Source organism: Hylobates moloch, unplaced genomic scaffold (assembly GCF_009828535.3).
Source record: "Hylobates moloch isolate HMO894 unplaced genomic scaffold, HMol_V3 SCAFFOLD_8, whole genome shotgun sequence".
In the NCBI taxonomy this organism is placed as follows: Eukaryota; Metazoa; Chordata; class Mammalia; order Primates; family Hylobatidae; genus Hylobates; species Hylobates moloch.
The window spans coordinates 82,367,221-82,392,683 of record NW_026652283.1 but is presented as its reverse complement, the minus strand read 5'-3'; the positions used below and the strand labels follow the sequence as shown (position 1 = coordinate 82,392,683).

The 25,463-nt window shown below is 38.3% G+C and overlaps 1 protein-coding gene and 1 pseudogene across 4 annotated transcripts in view; one reads left to right on the top strand and one right to left on the bottom strand.

Moving 5' to 3' along the window:
• Positions 1-25,463, bottom strand: part of SETD2 (SET domain containing 2, histone lysine methyltransferase) — a 149,966-nt gene that overhangs the window by 63,175 nt on the left and 61,328 nt on the right. For 2 of the 4 annotated variants that reach the window (XM_032161749.2, XM_032161750.2), the window contains exons 7-12: positions 23,809-23,886; positions 21,948-22,045; positions 18,282-18,408; positions 8,503-8,637; positions 6,608-6,727; positions 4,136-4,798 (exon numbers count right to left, since the gene is read on the bottom strand). In XM_032161749.2, the coding sequence (XP_032017640.1) occupies positions 4,136-4,798; positions 6,608-6,727; positions 8,503-8,637; positions 18,282-18,408; positions 21,948-22,045; positions 23,809-23,886 (1,221 nt within the window). Of the gene's footprint in view, positions 1-1,324; positions 1,493-4,135; positions 4,799-6,607; positions 6,728-8,502; positions 8,638-18,281; positions 18,409-21,947; positions 22,046-23,808; positions 23,887-25,463 lie in introns of those variants that run through there. The other 2 variants (XM_058442474.1, XM_032161751.2) reach the window with 2 other exon arrangements.
• LOC116474056 (small nucleolar RNA U13) lies at positions 9,013-9,152 on the top strand (annotated as a pseudogene).

Below are 25,463 nucleotides of genomic sequence, written 5' to 3'. Positions count from 1 at the left end.
TCAGATGTTGGCAAACTTTTTCTGTAAAGGACAAGACAGTAAATATTTTAGGCTTTGTGGGCCATCCAGTCTTTGTCACAACTACTCAACTCTACCACTGTAGTACAAAAGCAGCCACAGATGACAATATATAAACGAATGAACGTGGCTGTGTTTTCAAAGAAAATTTTATTTATAAAAACAGACAGTGGGGCAGATTTGGCCAACCCTTGATTTAGATGAAAGTATTTGGTTAAAAAATGGACCAATAAATTTTAGACCATTTTTGCCTTTTACCAAACGAGACATTTATTTAAAAATTTCAACGTTGCTGTAGCTAAAACAGCATTCTTTAGGGGCAATTCTAATTTTGTTAAAGGATAAGTAATATTAATCCTTATGGATACAGAATAATCTTACTCTAGTAAGAATTCGAAAATTACCACAGAAATCCAGGACACATAATTTCATTTTCAAATGTTGCACAGCAGATTTCACATACAATATTAGTGAGGGAGTGAAATTCCAAGCAGTGACTCAAAACTTCTCAGTTTAGGCAACTCTGCTTTATTTTAACTTTTCATAGAGAGTTTTAATACGTAGCTTTCTAGGGAAATACTTGATTTGCTGAATTAAAGATAATGTCTTGAGATAAAGATGGAATAAGAGAAGAATAAGAGTAGTCATTAGGAAGAGTTCAACTTATCACATGTAGGTAATTTTGTCCCTAAATCATCTAAATCCAGATGCAAATGGAAATACCCAGACTTCATTCTAAGGAGAGATGCACATCCTATAATCTAAGTGTTTATAAGAGAGGCTCTGGAATCACTAACCATTACAATCTCTCAGTGTTTAATGGCAAATGAAATTGCCACGTTCACAGGAACCTTACCTCCTCTTCTTATGATCCAAATGAATGAAGATATTCCAGTCAAGTTATACTTAGTCGCCACTGGTAACCAGCTGTTTTGCCCTATGAAGTCTAGGGTGTATTTTCAGCATGAGGGGTGATATGCAACAATTTCTTTTGCAAACAGAAATATATGCACATATCCCTGCTGAAAATGTAGCCTAGTAAATTTTCACATGAAAACGAATACATGCTCACAAGTGGCAAAGTGCTAGGTGATGTTTCTGGTTGAGGTCTACTTTAGGAGTCAAAATGTGTAAGCCTTGTGGAGTCAAGGCAGTGGTCCTGTGTATATAGGTATAGAAAAAGTAGCTCACTTAATCCTTTCTCGCCAGGAGTAGGGATTTTCCCGGAACGACATCCATTGTCGGCAATGGACGCACCAAAATAACGCCGGCGCCAGTGAGTTAACCACCTCTGTCCTCTTTTCACCTATTATATTTTTCATGCATCATCCAACTTCCCAACCATCTTCCTGTTTCTTCACAGAATGCACGCTAGGTTCTCGTTTTTCTTCAGCACGAAGTTGGAAATGGAGTTGAGAAAAGGAGACACATGGTCAGCTGGTGATGTTAACAAGCTCCTTGCTGCCCTGAGAAGCTAGATGGAAATGGTTCAAGTTACAAGGGGGATCATCATCAGATCTGGGAGGACAAAGAGTAATTCATGAAGCTTCATTCCCTTCCCTCCCACCCTCTTTCATTTACTGATGATTCCTATAGTCTGCCATCACAGCAAAACCAAGATTAAGGAATCTGAAGCAATCCCTTTCTGTTCTTCACTCCATCCAGTGTGTAGAAAAGCCAAGCGGAACACATGTCCACCATGTTATGGTGGCCCTCAATGTTATGGGAGACCCGAAATGGCCATAACCATATAACCACAATCTTAGACCAATGCTTTTTAGTATGATCTTGGAATTAAAGATCAGCAACTAACAGTGTTTGACAATAGGTACCTAATAAAGGTTGGTTGAATAAGACATTTTCTTTTCAGCCAATGTGTCTACTCGAACACATAGGTGGAAGTCAGACAGAAGTAGTTAACTCTTTCAATGCCGGGATCGTATGGATATATAGTAATCACATCAAGTCAATGTGTTTCTCTAAAACATGTTCAAATTATGGATTCCTGATTTCAGACTTCTGGTTAAATGCTACCTATGTTTGTCTGGTTTTTTTTTTAAGAACCACCATAATCAGAGTTTTGAAATCAGAGCCATAGTAAATGTTAATTAGAATGATGGATGAATTAAGAACCCCAGCACCAATGTGTAACAAAACATCACAGTTCACAGTCAAGTAAAAACATTTCTCAGTAATACAATTCTAGATGGGTAATGATTCCAGAGCAAACTAAAGTTTGAAGAAGAGAGGAGAATTTTACTTAATGGCTCCCTTGACACTAAGAATCAGGAAAAATCCAAAGTATGAAGGATAAGAAGGATATATTTTAAGTACAAATAAGGTTTTAAACCTCAAATCAAGAGGATCATCAAGCTACATAATATTATAAAATTGCTTTGATGTTTCAGATAGGAGTGGGGAAGATAAGAAGAAGGGGAAGAAATAATTTTGTAGGACTCAAATGTGCGACCAGAGTGTGAGTTTAAATTACCATGGTTACATCTAATTGGGTTAAGTATATCCTAGAGAGTAATTCATACCATCACAATTACAGAAACCCACTATCATACAAAGAAACAAGAATATTTACTTTTTCCAGATTTTAAGACAGCTTTATAATGATTACATCTTAGCAGTTTTAAAAAATAACGTCAACCAGAGACTTCTCCGGCAAAAGTAAACTACTGGTCTACAACCCTACTTATTCTCCTTCCATAAAACTACAGCTGTAAAGGCCTTTTCTGTGTCCATTTGTGTACTTGTCTTCATCTCCACCTTCTTAATTGAGCTTCTTTACAGGCTCCACTGGCAACCTCCAAACACAAGAGGGACTCCTTTTAGGGACTCCTGTACTGTCACAAAGCAGGCCTTAAATAAAAATCTATCAAACGACTATCCCAGCACTTCTTTCAATTAACTGCAATTCTGATTCCTGCAGTTCACATACTGACTTCGTAAATAAATTTACTACGAACCCTTCCTTTTATATTTAGAGAAAGGCCTGATTTCCTAAGACATAATAAGGCTGACTTTATACTGAATTGTAAGTGATGAAAGTAACATGAGTAAGAGCTCAAATGGGTAAACAAGAGCTGAAACCACAACATACTTAAAGAAGGGTCTCAACACAGCAAATGAGGAAGCATAGTATACAACCAACAACTACTCATTTTGCTCAGTGTTTAAGGCCAGTTTCATTGGGTCAAATCACAGGATCTAATGGAGTGAGCTTTGTCATCATAATTAGGGGCAGGGAGGATTCAGGTGTTCATCTTGCTGCAAAGAGTCAGGATTGCTGGTTTATTTGGTTGCTTCATCTCTGGCAGAAGAAAGGAGGAACAGAAAAATAGAAGCTAGTTAAGTAACCTGTTCCCACAGGGTCCTCAAGACGTGGATCCCAAGTCCAGATCACTTACAAATGAAATGTACCACACCTCTCCTAGGTTTATCCTGTTATTCATTCTTGTGTTTATCCAAGACTCAGTCTGGGTTTTCTGCAAAGCAAACCCTGCACATCTTGCTACATTCTTCAACAAGAGATTATGTACGTAATAGGCATAAGAGTTCCAGATCTATTTTTCCTCTTTTGTCCAAAGAAATAGGCATTTAAAAGCAGGCCCATTTCAGAAACAATAATAGAAGTGAATACCAACTAGTTCCATAAAGTTGTTTTTCTAAAATAAAAATTTACATTCAATCATTTTTAATAAGCTGCTAAATTACCTTAGTTTTCCAATTAATTTTTAATTTTCCATTAATACAACTGATTTCCAATAAATTTAAACACTAATTTTTTCTCATTACAAACAGAATCCTAAGTTTGCTACTCAAAGGATTTTTGTTTTTAATGTGAAGAGCACTTAAATGACTGAACTCACTATTGTGATATACTTTTCTAAGTGAGAGAAAAGAAGACATTTGTATATTAGTTTGGCTAATATGACTCTTGCCATGGTTTAGAGGATGTTTGAGACACTTATAAATAAATCAGTAAGAGAGACAGTATTCCATTTTTCAGAAATATGCATGGCTAAAAAAAGTCGTTAATTTTGCTTAGGTTTGTAGAACTCTAAACCTGAGTAATTCAAGTTGAAATGAACAAAAGATGCTTCCTTACCTTTAGGTCTTTCCAACTGTCCAGGAGTTTGGTGGCCAAATCACTTATATCCACTGTTTTATCTGGCTGTTCTTGGCTCCTTTCACTCTCCACATCAGACACACCCTCCTCTTCATCTTGGGATGGTGTTTCTTCATTAATAGGTTCTTCTAGTTTTGTGCCATTGCTCTCTTTGGGCTCTATTTCAGCGTCAGCTTCCGGTTCAGATGTAGGTAGCTTACTAGCTTCTACATTGGTTTCACTATCAACTTTGCATTCAGGCAGCTGTTGCGGGAGTAGCTGTTGTGACTGCAATTCTTCCTCTTCCTCTACAGGGACATTTTCTAATTGATCAAGATCCTCTTTGCCATCCTTGCCTTCTAGCTCACTGGTTGCATCAGAGATTGCACTGTCCATGCTATTTTCGCTTATAATTTTCAGTCTGCGAAACATTAGTTTCTTGGGAGTGTCTGTGTCAGCCTCTGTGCTCAGCTTGGTGGAAGGATCAGGTGTGTTGAGTGGTGTGTGAGCACGCGATGTATTCTCACTAGAATACCCATCTCCTTCACTCAACGGAGGGACAGCAGTCTTAGTCTGAGACCAGCGTTGAATAATTGGAAGTACTTTGCTTTCCTCCAACATATTTTTAGTAGGAATGGGCAAGTGTTCCAAAGTCTTTATAATCTGATTAAATATAAAAAAAAATTACATCACTTTGTACAGTTGACTTTTTTTTTTTTTTGAGACAGAGTCTCACTCTATCACCGAGGCTGGAACGCAATGGCATGATCTCGGCTCACTGCAACCTCTGCCTCCTGGGTTCAAGCAATTCTCCTGTCTCAGCCTCCCAAGTAGCTGGAAGTACAGGCGCTCGCTGCCACACCTGGCTAATCTTTTGTATTTTTAGTAGAGATGGGGTTTCACCATGTTGGCCAGGCTGCTCTCAAACTCCTGACCTCAAGTGATCCACCCACCTCGGCCTCCCAAAATGCTAGGATTACCGGCATGAGCCACACCTGGCTACAGTTGACTTTGTTTTTTTTTTTGAGACAGAGTTTCGTTCTTGCTACCAGGCTGGAGTGCAATGACGTGATCTTGGTCACTGCAATCTCTGGCTCCCTGGTTCAAGTGATTCTCCTGCCTCAGCCTCCCGAGGAGCTAGGATTACAGGGATGTACCACCATGCACAGCTTTTTTTTTTTTTTTTTTTTAGTAGAGACGGGGTTTCTCCATGTTGGTCAGGCTGGTCTTGAACTCCTGACCTTAGGTGGTCCGCCTGCCTCAGCCTCCCAAAGTGCTGGGATTACAGGCGTTGAGCCACAGCGCCTGGCCTACAGTTGACTTTTTCAATCTCTGGATGGGACTCAGATTATTTCTGCAAGAGTAGTGCAGTTTTGCTACTGCTTTATTAAGACCTACATCTCTGTAAACACAAGCATATTTAAAAATCATAATATTGTTTTCCTTAAGAAAGAAAAACTTTTAATAAGACTGATCAGCAAGAATCACAACATCAAATAGGACTGATCAATATTCTCTACCAGTAGTTCCTAAACCTAGGTAGCTTTTTAAACATATACACTACTGGACCAATCCTGGGTATCTTTTCTTAAAAAGTTTACTAAGTGTCTATGATATAGACTTGGCAGCTATGTAACAACATATTTAAATGATGTCTGTCGTACACACAAAAATGCAGACATCTCTTCAGCTTTTGATAAACAGCTATCTAGCAAAGAGAGATCCTCTCCTCATTCTTAGACAACCTCCCCCATTCTGAAATCCAAGAATTTTTTCTGAAGTATTCCTCAATGTAGTTCCACAGAAACCCCAAGGCTTCCTCAATTTCCTCAAGCCAAATCTCCTGGGAGAAGGAAGGAGGCAAGAACAAGTACTTATCTGCCCATTCCTTTTTGTTTGTTTTTAAGTGTTTTATTAAATAAAAGACTTTGGGATTATATTACAAATTAGAAAGTTAGAAAATACTATTAATTTCATAGAAAGGTAAGGACATCATAACTCCACTAACAATGCTGCCAATGAACCTTTACTTAGATTTTTTAAAACACTTATTTAAAAGATTCCTCAAAATGTTCATACTCTTGTTATGTAGAATTCAGATCTTTACCAATTCTTTAGACCCCACAGTTCAAATTTTATATGACTTCCCATCTTTTTAAAACTCTTGTTTTAACAACAAACTGGATCTTTCACTTAACTATGTTGTTGTTATTATTTCTTGCTCTTGTAGTTCCCTGCTATGTAGTACCAACTTTAAAAAGATACTATAGGAAAACCATGGGACAAACTACTAACAAGGTGTATGTACGGTTAGATACGTTAAGGGAATGATACTGAGATGAAAAAATTATTTGATTATTTAATACCAATGATACAGTGCTAAATTCATAATTACTGATATTATCACATACCCACAACCTAGGCAATCAATATAATGGTTTTAAGAAACAAGCAAGCTAAATGTGAACTGACCTCTTCCTGAAGCTTCTGGTTACTTTCCCGGCCGTCACCTAGCTCTGCCATCCAGATCCACAACAAAGACAGCCCATGACGTTCCAGAAAGGACTTCAGGCAGGATTGTGAGTGTGTGTTCTTTCATGGGGGAAGGGAGACAGGATGCAGAGCATTGGGAGGCAATACCAGAATATTACAAAGAGCCCAAGGAGAGTTCATGTATACATTACACATTATAGGGTTCACTTAAATTCACAAAAAAAAACCTAGAAACTGTTTTCATTAGCCTAAATAGAACTCTACAACAAATGCTTTGAACAGATTATAATCTTCTCTGATACACAAAATACAGCCAGTCAACTGGGATTTTACTAACGTAGAAAATTATATGAATATTAATAGGTCATTTATAATGAAAATTCTGAAGAACTAAGAAAAAATTGCATCTAACTTTTTAAATAAAGCTAAAACCATAAAAATTAGTCCTTAAATAATTCTTTCTTCTCTCCCTTTCAGATGATTGTTGAAAAGCCCTCTTTTTCCTGTTAAGTTTTTTTTTTTTTAAATCATTACGGTTTTTTTAAACCGTGGCTTATAACTAAAATCCCAGCACTTTGGAAGGTGGAAGAGGGAGGGACTGGTTGAGGCCAGGAGTTCAAGACCAGCCTGGGCAAAATAGCAAGACCCTTATCTCTACAAAAACATAAATGTAAAAATTAGCTGGATGTGGTGGTGTGTGCCTGTAGTCCTAGATACTCAGGCAACTGAGGCAGGAGGATCACTTGAGCCCAGGAGTTCCAAGGCTGCAGTGAGCTATGATTGCACAACTGCATTCCAGCCTGGGCAACAAAGCAAGACCCTAAAAAAAAAAAAAAATCATTTTGTGTTATCTAACATCTTGTGGCATACTTAATAAACTGGTGTAAAAAAGGGTACCGTTAAAATTTCGTGCTTGGAGATCATGTAGTACAAATGGCTTTGGGATGCTAATAACTGGAGGGTAAAAGGCTATGGCAAGTGTGATGAATTACCACAAAAAAAAAAAAAAAAGCCACCACATTCTTTGAATATAGACAGAAAGCAAACCAGGTCTATTAATGCCATGGTCCCCAACCTTTCTGGCACCAGGAACCACTTTCATGGAAGACAATTTTTCAACAAACTGGGTGGGGGATGGATTCAGGATGAAACTGTTCCACCTCAAATCATCAGGCATTAGATTCTCATAAGGAGTGTACAACCTAGATCTCTCTCATGTGCAATTCACAATAGGGTTCACGCTCCTATGAGAATCGAATGCCGCTGCTAATCTGACAGCAGGTGGAACTCAGGCAGTAATGCTCACTCACCTCCTCCTGTGTGGCCCCATTCCTAACCAGCCCATGGCCTGGGGAATGGGGATCCCTGTACTAATAGATTAAATGATACTGAACCTTTCAGCCATTTTAAATAATATGGTACAAGCTTTAAAAGTAATACACAATTCACATATCCATTAAAAAAGTAAGATTGGCCAGCCATGGTGGCTCACGCCTGTAATCCCAGCATTCTGGGAGGCTGAGACGGGTGGATCATCTGAGGTCAGGATTTTGACACCAGCCTGGCCAACATGGTGAAACCCCATCTCTAATAAGAAAATACAAAAATCAGCTGGGCGTGGTGGCGGGTGCCTGTAATCCCAGCTACTCAGGACGCTGGGTCAGGAGAATTGCTTGCACCCAGGACACAGAAGTTACAGTGAACTGAGACTGCACCACTGCACTCCAGCCTGGATGACAGAACAAGACTCCATCTAAACAAACAAACAAATAAATAAATAAGACTAACTCTTATCAGAATTATTCCTTCTTCATTCATCTTCATTCATTCCCACCCCAAAACCAGAAATAAAAAATAAACATTAAAGTGTTCACCTGTATGAGTTCCAGACAGGTAAGTTTCTGCTCCAAAGTTTCAATTCTAACCATTAGCCGGGATAAGCTGAGCACCTGGTTTTTATCAGAAAGACCCTCACCATTTTCCATCAGAGCTTCTAGCTCTCCATCCACCTACCACAGCAAATAAAAATACCTTTTTATAAAACAGCAACAACCACCAAAAAAAAAAGAAAAAAACCAAAAAACCCAAAAAGTTGCTCAACCTTATCAATCATCAGGAAAACACAAATTAAGACCAAACTAGGAAAGTACTAGACTGGGGGAAAAAGTTAAGAAGGCTGATAATAATAAGTCTACTGTTAATGAAAGTATACAGTGGTATAATACATTTGAAATGCACTTCATTCACTCATCAAATACGTAGCAAGAACTTATTACATGAGTCAAGTGTAATTCTAGGTGGAGATTTGCAATGAGCCAAAACAGAAAAACCTGCCCTTATGGGAGACCATGAACAAATTACATTAAACCAAAAGGACTTCAGAGATCCTTTATGGTTCATAAATATAATGATTGGGTTTTCATGCTGCTGTGTGAGATATATCTCCCTCAAACTTATATAAGTTATATGTTATAATATATAATGACCTTTTTATGATGTCAGCATATGAATGACCCAGCTGATAGGGGCAGGGTGCTTCAGAAAAAAAACAAAGCATTAGCCTGAAAAATAAAATAGTTGTATCCCCATGCACAGAAATTCTACTTATCAGAATAAACTGTAGAGAAATTCTGCACATGTGTACCTGGAAACTCATAAGAATGTTCATTGAAGCAATACTTATAATAGCAAAAAATTGCCAACAACCCAAATATCTGTACAAGTTGGATAAACGGCCATGTTCACTCAATGAAATATAATACCACAGTGAAAGGAATCAAGTACAGCCAAAAGCAACAACATCCATCAATCTTAAAAATATGTCATTAAGAAAAAGCAAGTTCCAAAGAATTACATGCTATATGAATCCATTTTTATGCACCTCAAAGCTGAACTTTTTAGTGATACATATGTGAAAAACTGCTTTTAAACAGGCAAGGATGACCGGGCATGGTGGCTCACACTTGTAATCCCAGCACTTTGAAAGGCTGAGGCAGGAGGATCACTTGAGCTCAGGAGTTTAAGACCAGCCTGGGCAACACAGGCAGACTTCATCTCTACTAAAAATCAAAAAAATTAGGTGTAGTAGCATGTGTCTATAGTCTCAGCTATTCAGGAGGCTGAGGCAGAAGGATCACCTGAGCCTGGGAGATTGAGGCTATAATGAGTTATAATTTTGCCACTGCACTCCAGCCTGGGTGACACAGTGAAATCCTGTCTCAAAAAAAGGCAAGGAAGTAAGACCCAAAATGTACAACAGTGGTAACCTCTAGGTAGGGAGAAGGAAGCAGAGAAGCACTAACAAGGATTTTATAATTATGCTTTGTAACATATATATTCTTTGAGTATTTTAAATATTAAATGTAAATAATGGGGGGTGGCAATCAACCTACCAAAGGTTATTTCCAGCCCTGCATTATGGCAATTACAGGATATAAAGATGCCTTCAAAGAATTTATTATGGGGGAGATTAAATTAATTCATATGAAACCAAACAAGGAAGCATTAACTGCAAATGTTACATAGAACTAAGAGGCCTATGTAAGGGAGTAATTAGAACGAGTCACTGAAATAAGATTAGAAATAGGTAAGATAAAGACAAAAGGAAAGGGTAAGCAAAGTAGTGGGGAAAGTGTGAACAAAGGAAAATAAGAAATCATGACAGTGCATAGGTCAGCAAAGCTCAAACAGATAAGGCATGGTGACGGACTGAGAAAAACTATACCAAATAAAAGACTGAGCCAGATGCAGTGGCTCATGTCTACAATCCCAGAACTTTGAAAGGCCAAGACAGGCGGATCACCTGAGGTCAGGAGTTCAAGACCAGCCTGGCCAACATGGTGGAACCCTGTCTCTAATAAAAATACAAAAATTAGCCAGGCGTTGTGGCGGCAGCCTGTAGTACCAGCTATCCGGGAGGCTGAGGCAGGAGAATAGCTTGAACCCATGAGGTGGAGGTTGCAGTGAACCGAGATTGTGCCACTGTACTCTAGCCTGAGCGACAGAATGAGACTCCTTCTCAAAAACAAACAAACAAATAAAAGACTGGTGTTAGATTAGAAGATCTCAATGTAACATAAAATAACTTGAATTTGATAAAACTTGAACAGAATCCTGAACAAGGGAATAATATGATCAAAGTGGATTTTTTTTTTTTTTTTTTTTTTTTGAGATGGAGTTTCGTTCTGTCGCCCAGACTGGAGTGCAGTGGCGCGATCTCAGCTCACTGTAACCTCCACCTCCCAGGTTCAAGTGATTCTCCTGCCTCAGCCTCCTGAGTAGCTGGGACTACAGGCCCATGCCACCACATCCGGCTAATTTTTTGTATTTTTAGTAGAGACAGGGTTTCACCGTGCTAGCCAGGATGGTCTCGATCTCCTGATCTTGTGATCTGCCCGCCTCAGCCTCCCAAAGTGCTAGGATTACAGCCGTGAGCCACCGCGCCCAGCCCAAAGTGGAATTTGAGAATAATTTGTGTGGCAATAACAGAATAAAATTTAGATGAGCTAGAGACTAAGGAGAAGACAGGTAGCATTACAACTTAGCAGGAAATGATAAAAGTCTAGAATGAAATGATTCAGAGAAAAGCAAACTAAAAGGAAAAAATCTTAAGAAAATTTTCTATTACTTTTTTCTTTACTTAACTAGCTATTTATCCCTTAATATAATTTCAGGCAAGGCACTGAACATTTTTATTTCATATTGTACCCAAAAATTCACATTCTGGTAAAGAATAAGAATAAACGAGAAAATATAAAGTGCTGCCTGAGAGAGGTTGTAGAAACTCAAACCCATTTTTCTTTCTAAAATGTACATTTAAGGCTCATTCTTTTTCATTTCCAATACCATTTAAGTTTTTGAGTAAATACACGAACAGAAAAACCAATTTAAAGTTGTCTTAATCCAAGAAAGACAATTTCATTAAAGATATCTTTTCCTTGCATATCCTAAATGTAAGCCTTTCTGTGTCCCAAATTCTACGGTATTAGATGAGTTCAAGGGCTTTAAAATTCTACTTTCCCTCTCAACTGTAACAGCCAGAATACTGCTTTTGACAGAGTTTTGAGATGAAAATACTCACAGGACTAAAAAATGAGATATTTTTAGCCAGGCGCAGTGGCTCACACCTGTAATACCAGCAGTTGAGAGGCCAAGGCGGGCAGATCACCTGAGGCCAGGAGTTCGGGACAAGCCTGGCAAACATGGTAAAACCCCATCTCTACTAAAAATACAAAAATTAGGCCAGGCACAGTGGCCTACGCCTGTAATCCCAGCACTCTGGGAGGCCGAGGTGGGTGGATCACCTGAGGTCAGGAGTTCAAGGCCAGCCTGGCCAACATGGTGAAACCCAGTCTCTACTAAAAATACAAAAATTGGCCGAGCATGATGGCAGGTGCCTATAATCACAGCTACTCAGGAGGCTGTGGCAGGAGAATCACTTGAACACAGGAGGCGGAGGCTGCAGTGAGCCAAGATCGTGCCACTGTACTCTAGCCTGGGCGACAGAGCAAGACTCTGTCTCAAAAATAAATTAATTAATTAATTAAATAAAATAAAAATTAGCCAGGTGTGGTGATGCACATCTGTAATCCCAGCTACTCTGACGGCTGAGGCAGGAGAATCACTTGAACTTGGGAGGCGGAGGTTGCAATGAGCTAAGATCATGCCGCAGCACTCCAGCGTGGGTGACAGAGCAAAATACTCTCTTAAAAACAAACAAAAAAAAGAAGTATTTTCTTTTTAAAATTAGGCATGTTATGACTGTTTAAAAACTCTGAGACAAAGCTAAATTATGTTACTTACACTCATTCAATAACATTTATTGAATAGATATTGTGTAAGGCATTTCCAGGATACAAAGAAAATCACGTTCTAACTAAAGAAAAATAAACAGTAAAAATGCAGAAACTGCAGTATAAATTAATTTTTGCAAACAAAATAAAGACGAATAACCCTTGAACATTCCTCAGTGGTTATACTGTAACACACATACACATAAATGCATGCCAATTCCAGTGGTGATAATACAGCTTCCCTAATTTTGGGTGCTCAAGCAAAGCAATCCATTGTGCAATAACTTTTAGGGTACCTGGGAGACAGAGGTGGGAAGACTGAGTTTGTCTCCCTTCCTTTCAATTAAATTACATTTACTAAAAATCTTAGATTTTATCTATGGGTCAACATCATCCAAGAATATGAGGTAAGTAACTAAAAGTAAACATAAATGTAAGAATGATTAGGGTGTATTTTTAAATTATTGATAAGTGAAAATTTATATATTAAATATATATTTATATATAATTAGTTTATAGATAGCAAATATATATTTACTATATATAGTGCATATATATGCACAATTCTATAGTATGTGAAAATTTATTAAGTACCTAATCATTGCAAGATACTATTTTTTAATACTTGAATATTTGTGGCACTAAGGGGTCTAAGTAGCATTTTAAATACTTCTTGATGGAATACAACATATACTATGCAGTATACATATATATACAGAAATATATATAAATAATTAGTAAATAGATTTAATAAACAGGTGAGCAACACCCATATAGCCACCATCCAGGTAAGTTTAAAAAACAATACTGCTAGCATTCCTGTAGTGCCCCATGTACCTACCCCTTCCTGGTTATAACAGCAACCCTTCCTATGCTTTAGAGATAACTTATCCTACCATTTTAAGAAATAGGCCTTCAATTTTGTTTATAGGTTTACTATCGATATGCAAATTCCTAAATATTAAATTTTTTTTTAAAGTGATGGAAGCTAACTTTATTTGAAATAAAAGCTTCACTCTTGTCCTTGCTCCTTAATTACTTTAATTTTACTTTAAGTTCTGGGATACATGTGCAAGAACACGCAGGTTTGTTACGTAGGTATATAAAATTTTGTCTATCTTTATGGAAATGAAATCATACTGAACTAAATCTTTTGTCATGCTTCTTTCACTCAACCTTACATTTTAAGAGTTATCCATGTTATTGCATGCAGCCAGTTTATTTTCATGACTATTTCTTTTATAACTTATCCATTCTTTTTTTTTTTTTTTTTGAGACTGAGCCTCACTCTGTCGCCCAGGCAGGAGTGTAGTGGCATCATGTCAGCTCACTGCAACCTCCATCTCCTGGGTTCAAGCAATTCTTCTGCCTCAGCCTCCCGAGTAGCTGGGATTACAGGCACCCACCACTACACTTGGCTAATTTTTATATTTTTAGTAGAGACGGGGTTTCATCACGTTGGCCAGGCTCGTCTCGAACTCCTGACCTCAGGTGATCCACCCACCTCGGCCTCCCAAAGCGCTGGGATTATAGGATGAGCCACTGCGCCTGGCCCATTCTTATGTTAATAAATATTTGAGTTATTTCTACTTTTTCTGATATTATAAGCAATGCTGTTGTGACTTCTGATATACATTATAGCTAGCCTCTCTGCTTATACACCCAGGAACTGCTGGCTCATATGGTATATGTTCTTTCAACTTCAGTAAATAATGTCAAAGTATTTTCAAAAGTGGTTGTCCCTCATTTACACCCCTCACCAACAGTGTATGAGATCTGTTGTTCTTATGTACCATGGAACTTAACTTTTATCAATCTGGTGAGAGTGTAAATAACATCTAATAGTAATTTTAATTTGCACTCCCTGATTACTAATAAAGTTGAACAGCTTTCCATGTTTATTGGCTATTTGAATTAATAAAGTGTCTCTGGAAGTTGTCTCTTTTTCTTTTGTGCTGGCTGTTCTTTTCTTATTAATAGGTTAACAGTTACACTCGTTATGCATATTCTGGATAGTAGTATTCATTTGTTATGAGTTGAAAGTTAAGTATTTCCTCTCACTGAGGTGGCTTTTCACCCTCTTTATTATGTAAATTATTATTGATTTGTTTCAAAAACTCAAACAATAGAGACTAAGGGAAGTTTCAGACTATTTTCTGTTTGTACCATAAACTACAAATAACATCTGGTCATAGTGGGGACACATTATACTTCCATCAAGTAAGTAAGTAATTAAGTACCCAGTGTGTGACACAGCCAAAGATAATCACCTGTCCTGGAAGAGCTTATAGTTTGGTTAAGGAAAGAAGCTGTATACAGATGCAATCATAAGAACAAGGATAAAAAATGTTGGGTAACATGAGGGATGTGGATTATAGTGCAATCATTATTAACATCTTCTTGTCAACAGTTTATACACGCAAAACTGCATTCTGAACTGCTAGCTATCTTGTCCTTTCCATGGCATCCTTTACCCAAAGAAATTCCTAAGGCTTAACCTTGTGAGTTCAAACAGTTGAATTCTGTGATTCTGCTTCTGTGATTCTGCTCAACTGTAACTGACCAAAACTCACAATCCAGGCATGCAAAAAAGGAATTTCTGCAGCAGATAATCCAAGTAAAATTAAAGTACAATTAACCTCTGCATTAGAGTCAAGGGCAAATGATCTTTCACATCATTCTAGGAACCCAGGTTCATTCTGGGCAAAGTTTCATATAAAACATCATTGTTCCGGAATAACTTCAAATTCATATCTGGAGCAACCGATGACTGCAGCCTATGGAATGACTGGATACAAGTTACATCTAATTCAATCCATAGGCACCAAGACCTATCCTGAAATTGACACACTGTTACCTGAATATAAACAACCAACCAATGACAGAAATATCTAGTCCTTAGTTCCTCAGAGTTATCCTTAAATCTTCTCAGAAAGGTAAAAAGCCACCTAATGGAAGTATGATACAGATATAATGCCACCTCTTAATCTATAATAAGGTCACTTCTCATCAATAAATTAGTTTTAAAAACGTGTTTATTCTTTAAGTTTTGAAAACAGGAAACGGCCATTGGAAAGTTTTTCTTTTCGTTTTTTTTTTTTAGATGGAGTTTTGCTCTGTAGCCTAGGCTGGAGTGCAGTGGTGCCATCTCGGCTCACTGCAAGCTCTGCCTCCTGGGTTCAAGCAATTCTCCTGCCTCAGCCTCCGGAGTAGCTGAGATTACAGGTACCCGCCACCACGCCCAGCAAATTTTTGTATTTTTAGTAGAGACGGGGTTTCACCATGTTGGCCAGGCTGGTCTTGAACTCCTGACCTCGTGATCTGCCTGCCTCGGCCTCCCAAAGGGCTGGGATTACAGGCGTGAGCCACCATGCCTGGCCTGGAAAGTTTTTATGGAGATACTAGTTTAGGTCAACATGTTTAATAACTACTTTGTGGTTGCTCTGGTAAACCATGGAACTATATGAAACAAGAGTTAACAACAAAAGCAATTTAATGGAGTTTAAAGAAAAATGTCCGGTAGTCAAGTGAAGAAAGCTAACAGACTAGGTATGACCCAGTGACTACACTTCCATAGATAAATCTTAAAGAAACACGTGCAAAAGAGACATGTGCAAAGATACTAACTTTGAAATTAATAGCAAAAATTGGAAACATAAGTATCTATCAGTAGGAAAATATGTCAATAAACTGTTACATGATGAAAAACTTTCAAATGACCATCATGCAGAAGTTGAGAAAAAAAAAAGAAAAAAATTACAGCAATTAGAAATAAATGTTCATCTACATATATGAATACAGATCAAATTCAAAAATAAGAGTAAAAAATGCACACAAATACATCTATATTATATCATTTCTTTTTCTTTTTTTCTTTAATAGAGATGAGGTCTTGCTATATTGCCTAGGCTGGTCTCGCATTCCTGGGCTCAAGCTATCCTCCTGCCTTGGCCTCCCAAAGTGCTGGGATTATAAGCAAGAGCCACCATGCCCAGCCATATTTTACCATTTCTAAAAACTTTTAAAATGCTACACGAAACAATATGTTCTAAAATGCAGAAACATTTATTGTTATGGCCATAGTTGCCTCAGAGGTAGGAGGGGACTCCACTCTACAGTTTGACTGTAGTTTAACACAATGGTTAAGAGCACAGACAAGATGCTGGATTGGAGCTCATTTCCACCACCTAGTTGGGTGACACTATAATCTCTCTGTGCCTTAGTGTGTTCTTATCTGTAAAAAGGGAAAGATCATTACCTAATTTATGAGCTTATTGTGAGAATTAAATGAGCTAATACATCAAGTGCTTAGAAAAGTGCTTGGCATAAAGTTACACTATATATGCTATCTAAAAAGAGGACTAAAGGCTGGGTGTGGTAGCTCATGTCTGTAATCCCAGCACTTTGGGAGGCCAAGGCGAGAGGATCACTTGAGCCCAGAAGTTTGAAGCTGCAGTGAGCTATGAATGCATCACTGAATTCCAGCCTAAGCAACAGAGTGAGATTTTGCCTCAAAAAGGCTGGGCACTGTGGCTCATGCCTGTAATCCCAGCATTTTGGGAGGCCAAGGTGGGAGGATCACTTGAGCCAGGAGTTCGAGGCTGCAGTGAGCTGTGATCACTCTACTGTACTCTGGACTGTGGAACAGTGCGAGACCTTGTCTCACAAAAAAAAAAACAAAGCCAAACCATTTGAAAATATATACATTTTTTAAAAGAGAGAGAAAGAAAGAGCTAAAGAACACATGACATTCCGATGCATTTGTTCATGTTGGGTGGTGCAAATATAGGTGTTTGTTATATAAACTGTCCTTTTCTGCTTTTTTTTAATGGACCTTTCCAATGCTTTTTGTTAACTGTATCTTCTTACAGAATTCAGATTCTTAACACTTAATTCCCTCAAATTAATCTGTGCTCAACTGATGTTACCTTTTAACCATTATACTCTCATCGCCTCCTTCATGTCTTTTTCTATCTCCCCATCTAAACAGAAAAATTGCTGTCGTCTATAGTTTTTCTGAGTACTAAGTTCCTGAAAAGTCCAGGAATGAGCTAACTGCAAAAGAATCACAGGGGGATTTGCTGATTAACACCGGTAAACCCTCAGCCCTTCCACTAGGATTCACAGGTCTAGAGACTAGCCCAAAAATGTGCATTTTTACTATGGATCCAGCCAGGTGGTTCTAAAGAAAGTGATCCAAGGATCACATTTTTGAAAAACAGTGTCTAGCAACGGGATCCTCAAAAAAGGGAAAATTTTTTTTTTTAACACAAAGTCCTTTTCGCAGTTGATAGCCCCTTTAGTAACAGGATACTCCCCACCAACAACCCCATCCCCATCCCAGGAGTAACTCAGGCAAGACAGGGTACAAAATAAGGCTATCAACTGCTGTTTCATTAAATAAAAAGAGCATCTGTGACTACTCCTGTTGGTCTTAGGTTACCTACTTCCTCTCAAAACTTTTCTCACACTCAAAAGAGGGTTTTCAGAGATTTGAAGAACACTCAAAGTTTAGAGTACCAAACAAAGACAAACCAATAACAAGAGATTAGAAACGTACAGCAGACATAGTGAGCTATCAGGGAGAAAAGATATGTTTTACTTGTACTTAGGAGTTTTAAAGAATCTGAAAAACTATTAGTCCAGGTGTTTTCAATAATACTTTAATAGTTCTCAGTACCCAATTCCAATCTCTATGAATCTGAAATAAAAATAGCAATTGCATTTCTTTTCTGGTAACAACTCATCTGATCTTGGATTTCTCTGGTGGCAGTAGTATGACTTTATAACCTTCAATCAGAAAAGCCACCTCGCTTTTTAAATTTTTTATTGTGAAAGTTGAAAGAAGAATGCAAACTTACTGAATCCTTCTTACGAGATCGTTCCTTCTTCATTTTCCCTCCTGCTGCTCTGATGCTGACTCTGTTTTCTCCTCCCAGGTAACCCCGGCAATTGGCTGATCCGCAGAAACATTTCTGGGCTTCTTTTCTGTTCAAAAAGCATAGGAAAGAAGTCAGCTATGTGGAAGTAAACCATACAAAACTGTTGGCAATAAAACAATTACACACAAAAGTCATACCAGTCTAAACAAAATCAAAACAAAACAAAAACCATAACTTGAAGAGATTCCAACAAGTCTGCTATTACTAATAGAAATGTCTGAAAACTGCTCTTTAAAAATATTCATTATTTTTCCAATCATCTTTCTTTGGGAGACAAAACTAGCCAAGAAATAAACAATTCTTCCATTTTATGAGAATAACTACTAATATGAAAATAAGAGATCATATACATGTTTGGATTAAGGACAAAATTGCTTAAATAGTTCAGAGAACTATTACTTATATGTAAATGTTTAATTGGCACATAGGACAAACAAACATGCATTAGTATAAGCAGATATAAAATGATTAATATAGGATACTTGAAACATTTGATTATTAAAAGATGGCTGGGCACAGTGGCTCACGACTGTAATCTCAGCACTTTGGGTGGCCAGGAGTTTGAGACCAGCCTGGCCAACATGGTGAAACCTCATCTCTACTAGAAATAAAAAAATTGCCAGGCATGGTGGCATATGGCTGTAATCCCAGCAACTCAGAAGGCTGAGGCAAGAAAATCGCTGAACTTGGGAGGCAAAGGTTGCAGCAAGCCCAAATCATGCCACCACACTCCAGCCTGGGCAACAGGGCAAGACCCTGTCTCAAAAAAAAAAAAAAAAAAGTAATCATCACATAACGATGAGGCACTATAATAACAAATACAGAAAAAAATAAATGTAACCATGGAGGTGAGGGAGAACGGTGGGAAAGAACACAGACCTAAATTTACAGGGGCCTGGAAGAAACCACGTCTGGCATTTATCAGTGATCAGAGCTACCTGAGGAAAACACTGAGTATTCTAGGCCAAGCTTAGTGGCTCATGTCTGTAATCCCAGCACTTTAGGAGGCCAAGGTGGGTAGATCACTTGAGGCCAGGAGTTTGAGACCAGCCTGGCCAACATGGTGAAACCCCATTTCTATTAAAAATACAAAAATTAGCTGGGCATGGTGGCACACACCTGTAATCCCCGCTACTCAAGAGGCTGAGGCACGAGAATTGTTTGAATCCAGGAGGCAGAGGTTGCAGTGAGCCGAGATTGTACCACCGCACTCCAGCCTGGGTGACAGAGTAAGACTCTGTCTCAAAACAAAAAAAGATAATAATAATTGAGTATTCTAATAGTAAACTGTAGATTTAGGATATGACAGTGGCAATTAGAGGGATAAAAATAGATTGTCAATAAGTAGAGCAGGAATTCCCAAACAGCACTTGATTTCCACTTTTCTTTCCCTCAGAGAGGACAATACAAGCACAGAGGCAAAAAAATGGAGACCGACACAGAACCTGGTCTGCATTCATGCCCTGAATATCTGACAAGAGAAGCAGACAGAATCGTAAACAACCATCTGGCATTTGTCCTAGATTATAATCAGATCATCCATCTCAGAGTTCACTATGTTTAAGACATGAAGCATGTATGAAACAATGTGAAGGAGTATGTAAAAGACCTTCATTGCCAGAAGTCTGGTAACTGTTACCAGACTGAACAAAGTACAGGAATTAAAACCTCATCATATGGCAACATTAAAAGAATTAAAATATTCAGGAAACTCTGCAGCTGTGTGCTTCTCTAGCATAAACACCAAAAGCTACTAATTGATATAGGTATAATCTGAAAAAAATAAAATAAAAACTTTTAGAGTTTTGTACCTTAAATTTTCCAATATTTTAATTGTACTGGTTTCTTAATAATCAGAAAGTATCGTGCATAGGTCACTGGTCCTAAAGACCCAAAGAAGATAGACTGTTTCACAGGTAATGTTGTGTGCTTTCACTATGAGGCACACATTAGTTGTCTTTTTCTGATATTAGTGGCCACTAATGACCACTGTTTAGGACCCATACCTTACTAAGTGTTGCAAAATGTTGACATTTTTACTACTTAATTTAGTTTTATCTTTTTGTTTTCTGAGACAGGGTCTTGCGCTATGGCCCAGGCTGGACTGTAGTAGCAAGGTCATGCCTCCCTGCAGCCTCAATGTCCTAGGCTCAAGTGATCCTCCCACCTCACCCTCCTGAGTAGCTGGGACTATAAGCGTGCACCACCACAGCTCGCCTACTACTACATTTATTAACTGGAAGACCTGTACAAAGAAAAACTTCCTCTCATCAACTATTTGGTTTAACCTAAAGCAGAAGTCACTTGAGAAAGGCAGAATAAATGTTTAAATGCTCAATTTTTTTCCTTTTTTATTTTTAAACTAGTCTTTAAAGTCATGAATTGGTTGACTAATATAGTTTTGTTTTTTTTTTTTTTTTGCTTTTTTGTTTGTTTTGCTTTTTTTGAGACAGAGTCTTTCTCTGTTACCCAGGTTGGAGTGCAGTAGCACGATCTCCAGTGATTCTCCCGCCTCAGCCTCCGGTGTAGCTAGGATTACAGGCATGTGCCACCACACCTGGCTACTTTTTGTATTCTTAGTAGAGACAGGGTTTCACCATGTGGCCAGGCTGGTCTCGAACTCCTGACCTCGTGATCTGCCCACCTCGGCCTCTCAAAGTGCTGGGATTACAGGCATGAGCCACCGCACTCAGCCTCCCAGGTGTAGTTTTTTGTTTGTTTTTTATTTTTTTAAGATGGAGTCACCCAGGATGAAGTGCAACAGCACAATTTCAGCTCACTGCAACCTCCGCCTCCCAGGTTCAAGCTATTCTCCTGCCTCAGCCTCCAGAGTAGCTGGGATTACAGGCGTGTGCCACCACACCCAGCTAATTTTTGTATTTTTAGTACAGATGGGGTTTCACCATGTTGGCCAGGCTCAAACTCCTGACCTTGTGATCTGCCCGCCTCAGCCTCCCAAAGTGCTGAGATCACGGGCGTGACCCACTGCAACCAGCCTGTAGTTTTATTTTTAAGTAGTCATTAGAACACAGGGATTTTACGTAATGTCCTTCAAACCTCCTCAGTATCTTTATTAATGCTTCAGTGTTAATAAGAACCCCCACACTTTTTGCTTAGGCAGTCTTTGCTATTGCATCGGTTACTGTTTTTAGTAAACAGAACTAGGTAACCAATTATATTTAAGAGTACAAAATGGTACAGATGAAATAGACTGGTTATGAGTTGCTAACTGTTAATGCTGAATAACGGATACAGAGGAATTTATAATACTGTACTATTCTCTTCAGACACACAAAAAGAGTTGGCATGTCTATAATAAAGTTTTTCAGAATTACATAAGAAATATAATTATACAAGTAGACAGTATGAAGTTGAGGAGAAAATTATATAGTTCCTGTACAACATCCCTTAAGGGTCAGAAGTGTAATACAGTAGAAAAACACACAAAACCAAAACAATATCTTATAGATAAGAGTTGAGAGTAAATATAACTTTTAAGTAATTCAAATTAAAATTTTATATCCTTATATCTGAACAGCCTATTTCCCCATCAGAAGCAGCAAAATTAGTAGAAACAATACTTACCCATATCTCTGGAACTGATAGTCAAACGTTAACTCTGAGCCTGAAGGAACCAGTTTGGTGGTAAAAAACCCAACCCTCAGTTGTCCGTTCACAGTCCACTAAGATGATGTTTGAAAACAAAAGAAATTAGTAACTTATTAGTGTGTGTGTGTGCATATATAAAGATCATCACCATCCGCCTTAATTATGCAAATGGGTCTTTAGGCAATGAAGGTTTTCCCAAATAGCACATGGAGACTTTTTTCTTTAAAAGAAGTAAAATATTTAAGTGTAACTCTCATTCTACGGACTACCAGATTGGATATATCTCTAATTCGTCTCTAATAAAAGTAACTGCTAAAAAAAAGAAAATAAAGTAACTGCTACTTTAATTTATCTTAACATTTCCATACAGTAAAGATTCACTTATACTAAAAATTGGCAAATAGAGGATGCTTGTGTCACTGAGTATCAAAGGCAAGTCTACATTAACATATTTTAAAAGTAACCATGTTGTAAGATAAGATGAGATATAGAAACTAGGAAACACTGATCTTAAAAGTTTAATTCCATGAAGCGGTGGTCATCTGGGTGAGTATAGTGAAAGGGACATCAGAACAGATGCATAAGACTCAAGAATTAAAATGGGGGCAGATACACGGGAGGCAGATCTTTTAGTTCCAAAACATCTAAGCAAGTCAAGGACTGAGGAGCTCTGATCCAGACAATTTGCACATGTACTAATGAAAACTCTGGACTTGCAGAGATTAAGGGACACTGTACAGTGAGAGTCTCATAGCTAGACATGTGGCCACCAGCTCTGGCAGAACTATAACCAAAACCTAGGTTGAATGATTCCACAGTAGGTTCTCCTTTTTGTTACACAACCTGGCTCTTGGAAGAGCCATGCATAAAATCTATTAGCGTATAGTTCAAAGGGCAAAAAATACCCAGACTCAAAAGCACTATTTCAACATGAGAGGAAATCAATGATATACATTTGCAGAGCGGGTTCATAGCTTTAACCTAAAAAAGTTACAATCCCAGCTGGGTGCGGAGGCTCACACCTGTAATCTTAACACTTTGGGAGGCCGACGGGGGTGGATTGCTTGAGACCAGGAGTTCGACACCAGCCTGGCCAACATGGCAAAACCCCGTCTCTACTAAAAATACTAAAAAAATTAGCTGGACGTGATGGCACGCACGTGTAATCCCAGCTACTTGGGAGGCTGAGGCAGGAGAATCGCGTGAATCCAGGAGGCGGAGGTTGCAGTGAGTCGAGATCATGTCACTGCACTCCAGCAAGGGCAAAAAAAAAAAAAAAAAAAAGATACAATCCCTCTCAATGTCAGTCGTTCAGTCCCTCATCAGTGTTATTAAAAGTCAAATGTTGCACCTAGATAAGACCTGATAAAGAATCCAAATACACACTGAACTTTCAAAATTAAAATTTAGTTTTGTATTTTGGCACCATTAAAATAATATATAAAATAATTAGGGGCAAGGAAGGAGAGGTGACAACTAAATGCAATGTGAGTTCCTGGATTGGATCCTGGACCACAAAAACAACAGCTGTCAAAATTTGAATAAGGTCTTTATATTACTTAATAGCATTCCCTGGATCTGATCCTTTTATTATGGTTATATATGATGTTAACATGGGGAAAGCTAGGTGAAGACTGATATATGGGTGTAGTCAATACTATTTTTCTAACATTCCTATAAATCTAAACTTATTTCAAAATAAAATCTTAAATAATAAAGCAGAATAGGAAAAAGGGACTAAAAAATTCATGAGTACCTTAGATATGGGATCTAAAATTAATGGTCAGAACAGCAATCATGAACAAATACCTCAAACTCTAAATCCACCTCAACTTACTTTTTGGGTTTCACAGTTTGGTTCACAGCTGTGATTCATGAAACGAGAGCAATTTCCTTTTTGAGTGGCATCTATTATCTGGGAGAAGAGGATCATTTAAGAATTAAAAAATAATACCTTAAATATTCATGCAATTACCTGCAAAACTACATACATCTCTTATGCATCAATTAAAAAAAAGATTGTGCTGCGAAACCTAACCAGTTAAAGTAGGCAGCGAGCCCTCCTGACTACCAGCTTCATAGTTTTTCCACTGTAAACAACGGCTCAGTTTCCATTATTTCTAACTGAAGACAGATGACACTGTGAATTAAATTAACCCATTCAATCAAAAAAAATTTACACATTTTACAAAGGAAAAGCATTAAGACAAATGTAAGATACATGCAATGCACACGCATGCACACACACACACTCCCTTACCCCCACTTTGCCCTTGCTTCAGAGAACTGTCACACTGCCTCACACTTCAAAGTGACAAATACCTAACTGATGCTTTTGGAAGATCTGCTAATTATTAACTTTTGCCCATAGGCAAAATTATCTTTATCAGTGTCTCCCCCATTTATCCTTAGCCATTTCTTATATTCTATTACATCCCAATCTCACTGCATGGTATAATACTTCACTTTAAAGTGTGGGCTATGTCACAATGCCATAGGTCTCAACCTTGAGTGTGTATCCAAACCCCATGGAGAGTTTGTTAAAACTTGCTGAACCCATCCCTAGGGTTAAACTAAACAGCTCTGGGGTTAGGTCCCTAGAATTTACATTTCCACACTGAATACAGAGGCAGATACATGAGAATTGAACTGAATTCTATTAAGCCAGACATTAAAGAGCTCTATAAAAATGTAAAGCATGCAACTCTTTTCACTAAAAAAAAAAAAAAAAAATTAAATAATCATTTTCCAAGGCCAGGCACAGTGGTTTATGCCTGTAATCCCAGTGCTTTGGGAAGTTGAGGCAGGCAGGAGGATTGCTTCAGGTCAGAAGTGAGACCAGCCTGGGCAACACAGCAAGACCCTGTCTCTACAAAAAATTTAAAAATAAGCCAGGCATGGTGGCATGTGCCTGTAGTTCCAGCACCTCAGGAGACTGAGGTGGGAGGACTGCTTGAGCCCAGCAGTTCAAGGCTGCTGTGAGCTATCATCATGCCACTGCACCCCAGGCTGGGCAACAGAGCAAGACCCTGACTCAAAAAAAAAAAAGTTATTTTTCATAATACCATGTTATTTTTATCAATAAGTAATGGGCTTACTATTGTTACAGTTAAGTCCTCACTTAAAGTCATCAACAGGTTCTTTGAAACTGCAACTTACAAAAGCAAAACAACATACAAGGAAACCAATTTTACCATAGGCTAACGGATATTAAACAATAGTTAAGTTCCTATGGCATATTTCTGGCCACAAAACATCAACAAACTTCTAAATAAAGACCAAAATGGGCTGGGCGTAGTGGCTCATGCCTGTAATCCCAACGCTCTGGGAGGCCAATCTGGGCCAACACTCAAGTGATCCTCTGTTTTAGCCTTCAGTCTGAACCCTTGGAGCAGCTGTAACTAGATGCATGCAAAACCATGCCCGATTAATTTTTTTTAGTTTTTGTAGAGATGAGGTCTCACTGTGTTGCCCAGGCTGGCCTCCTTTGGC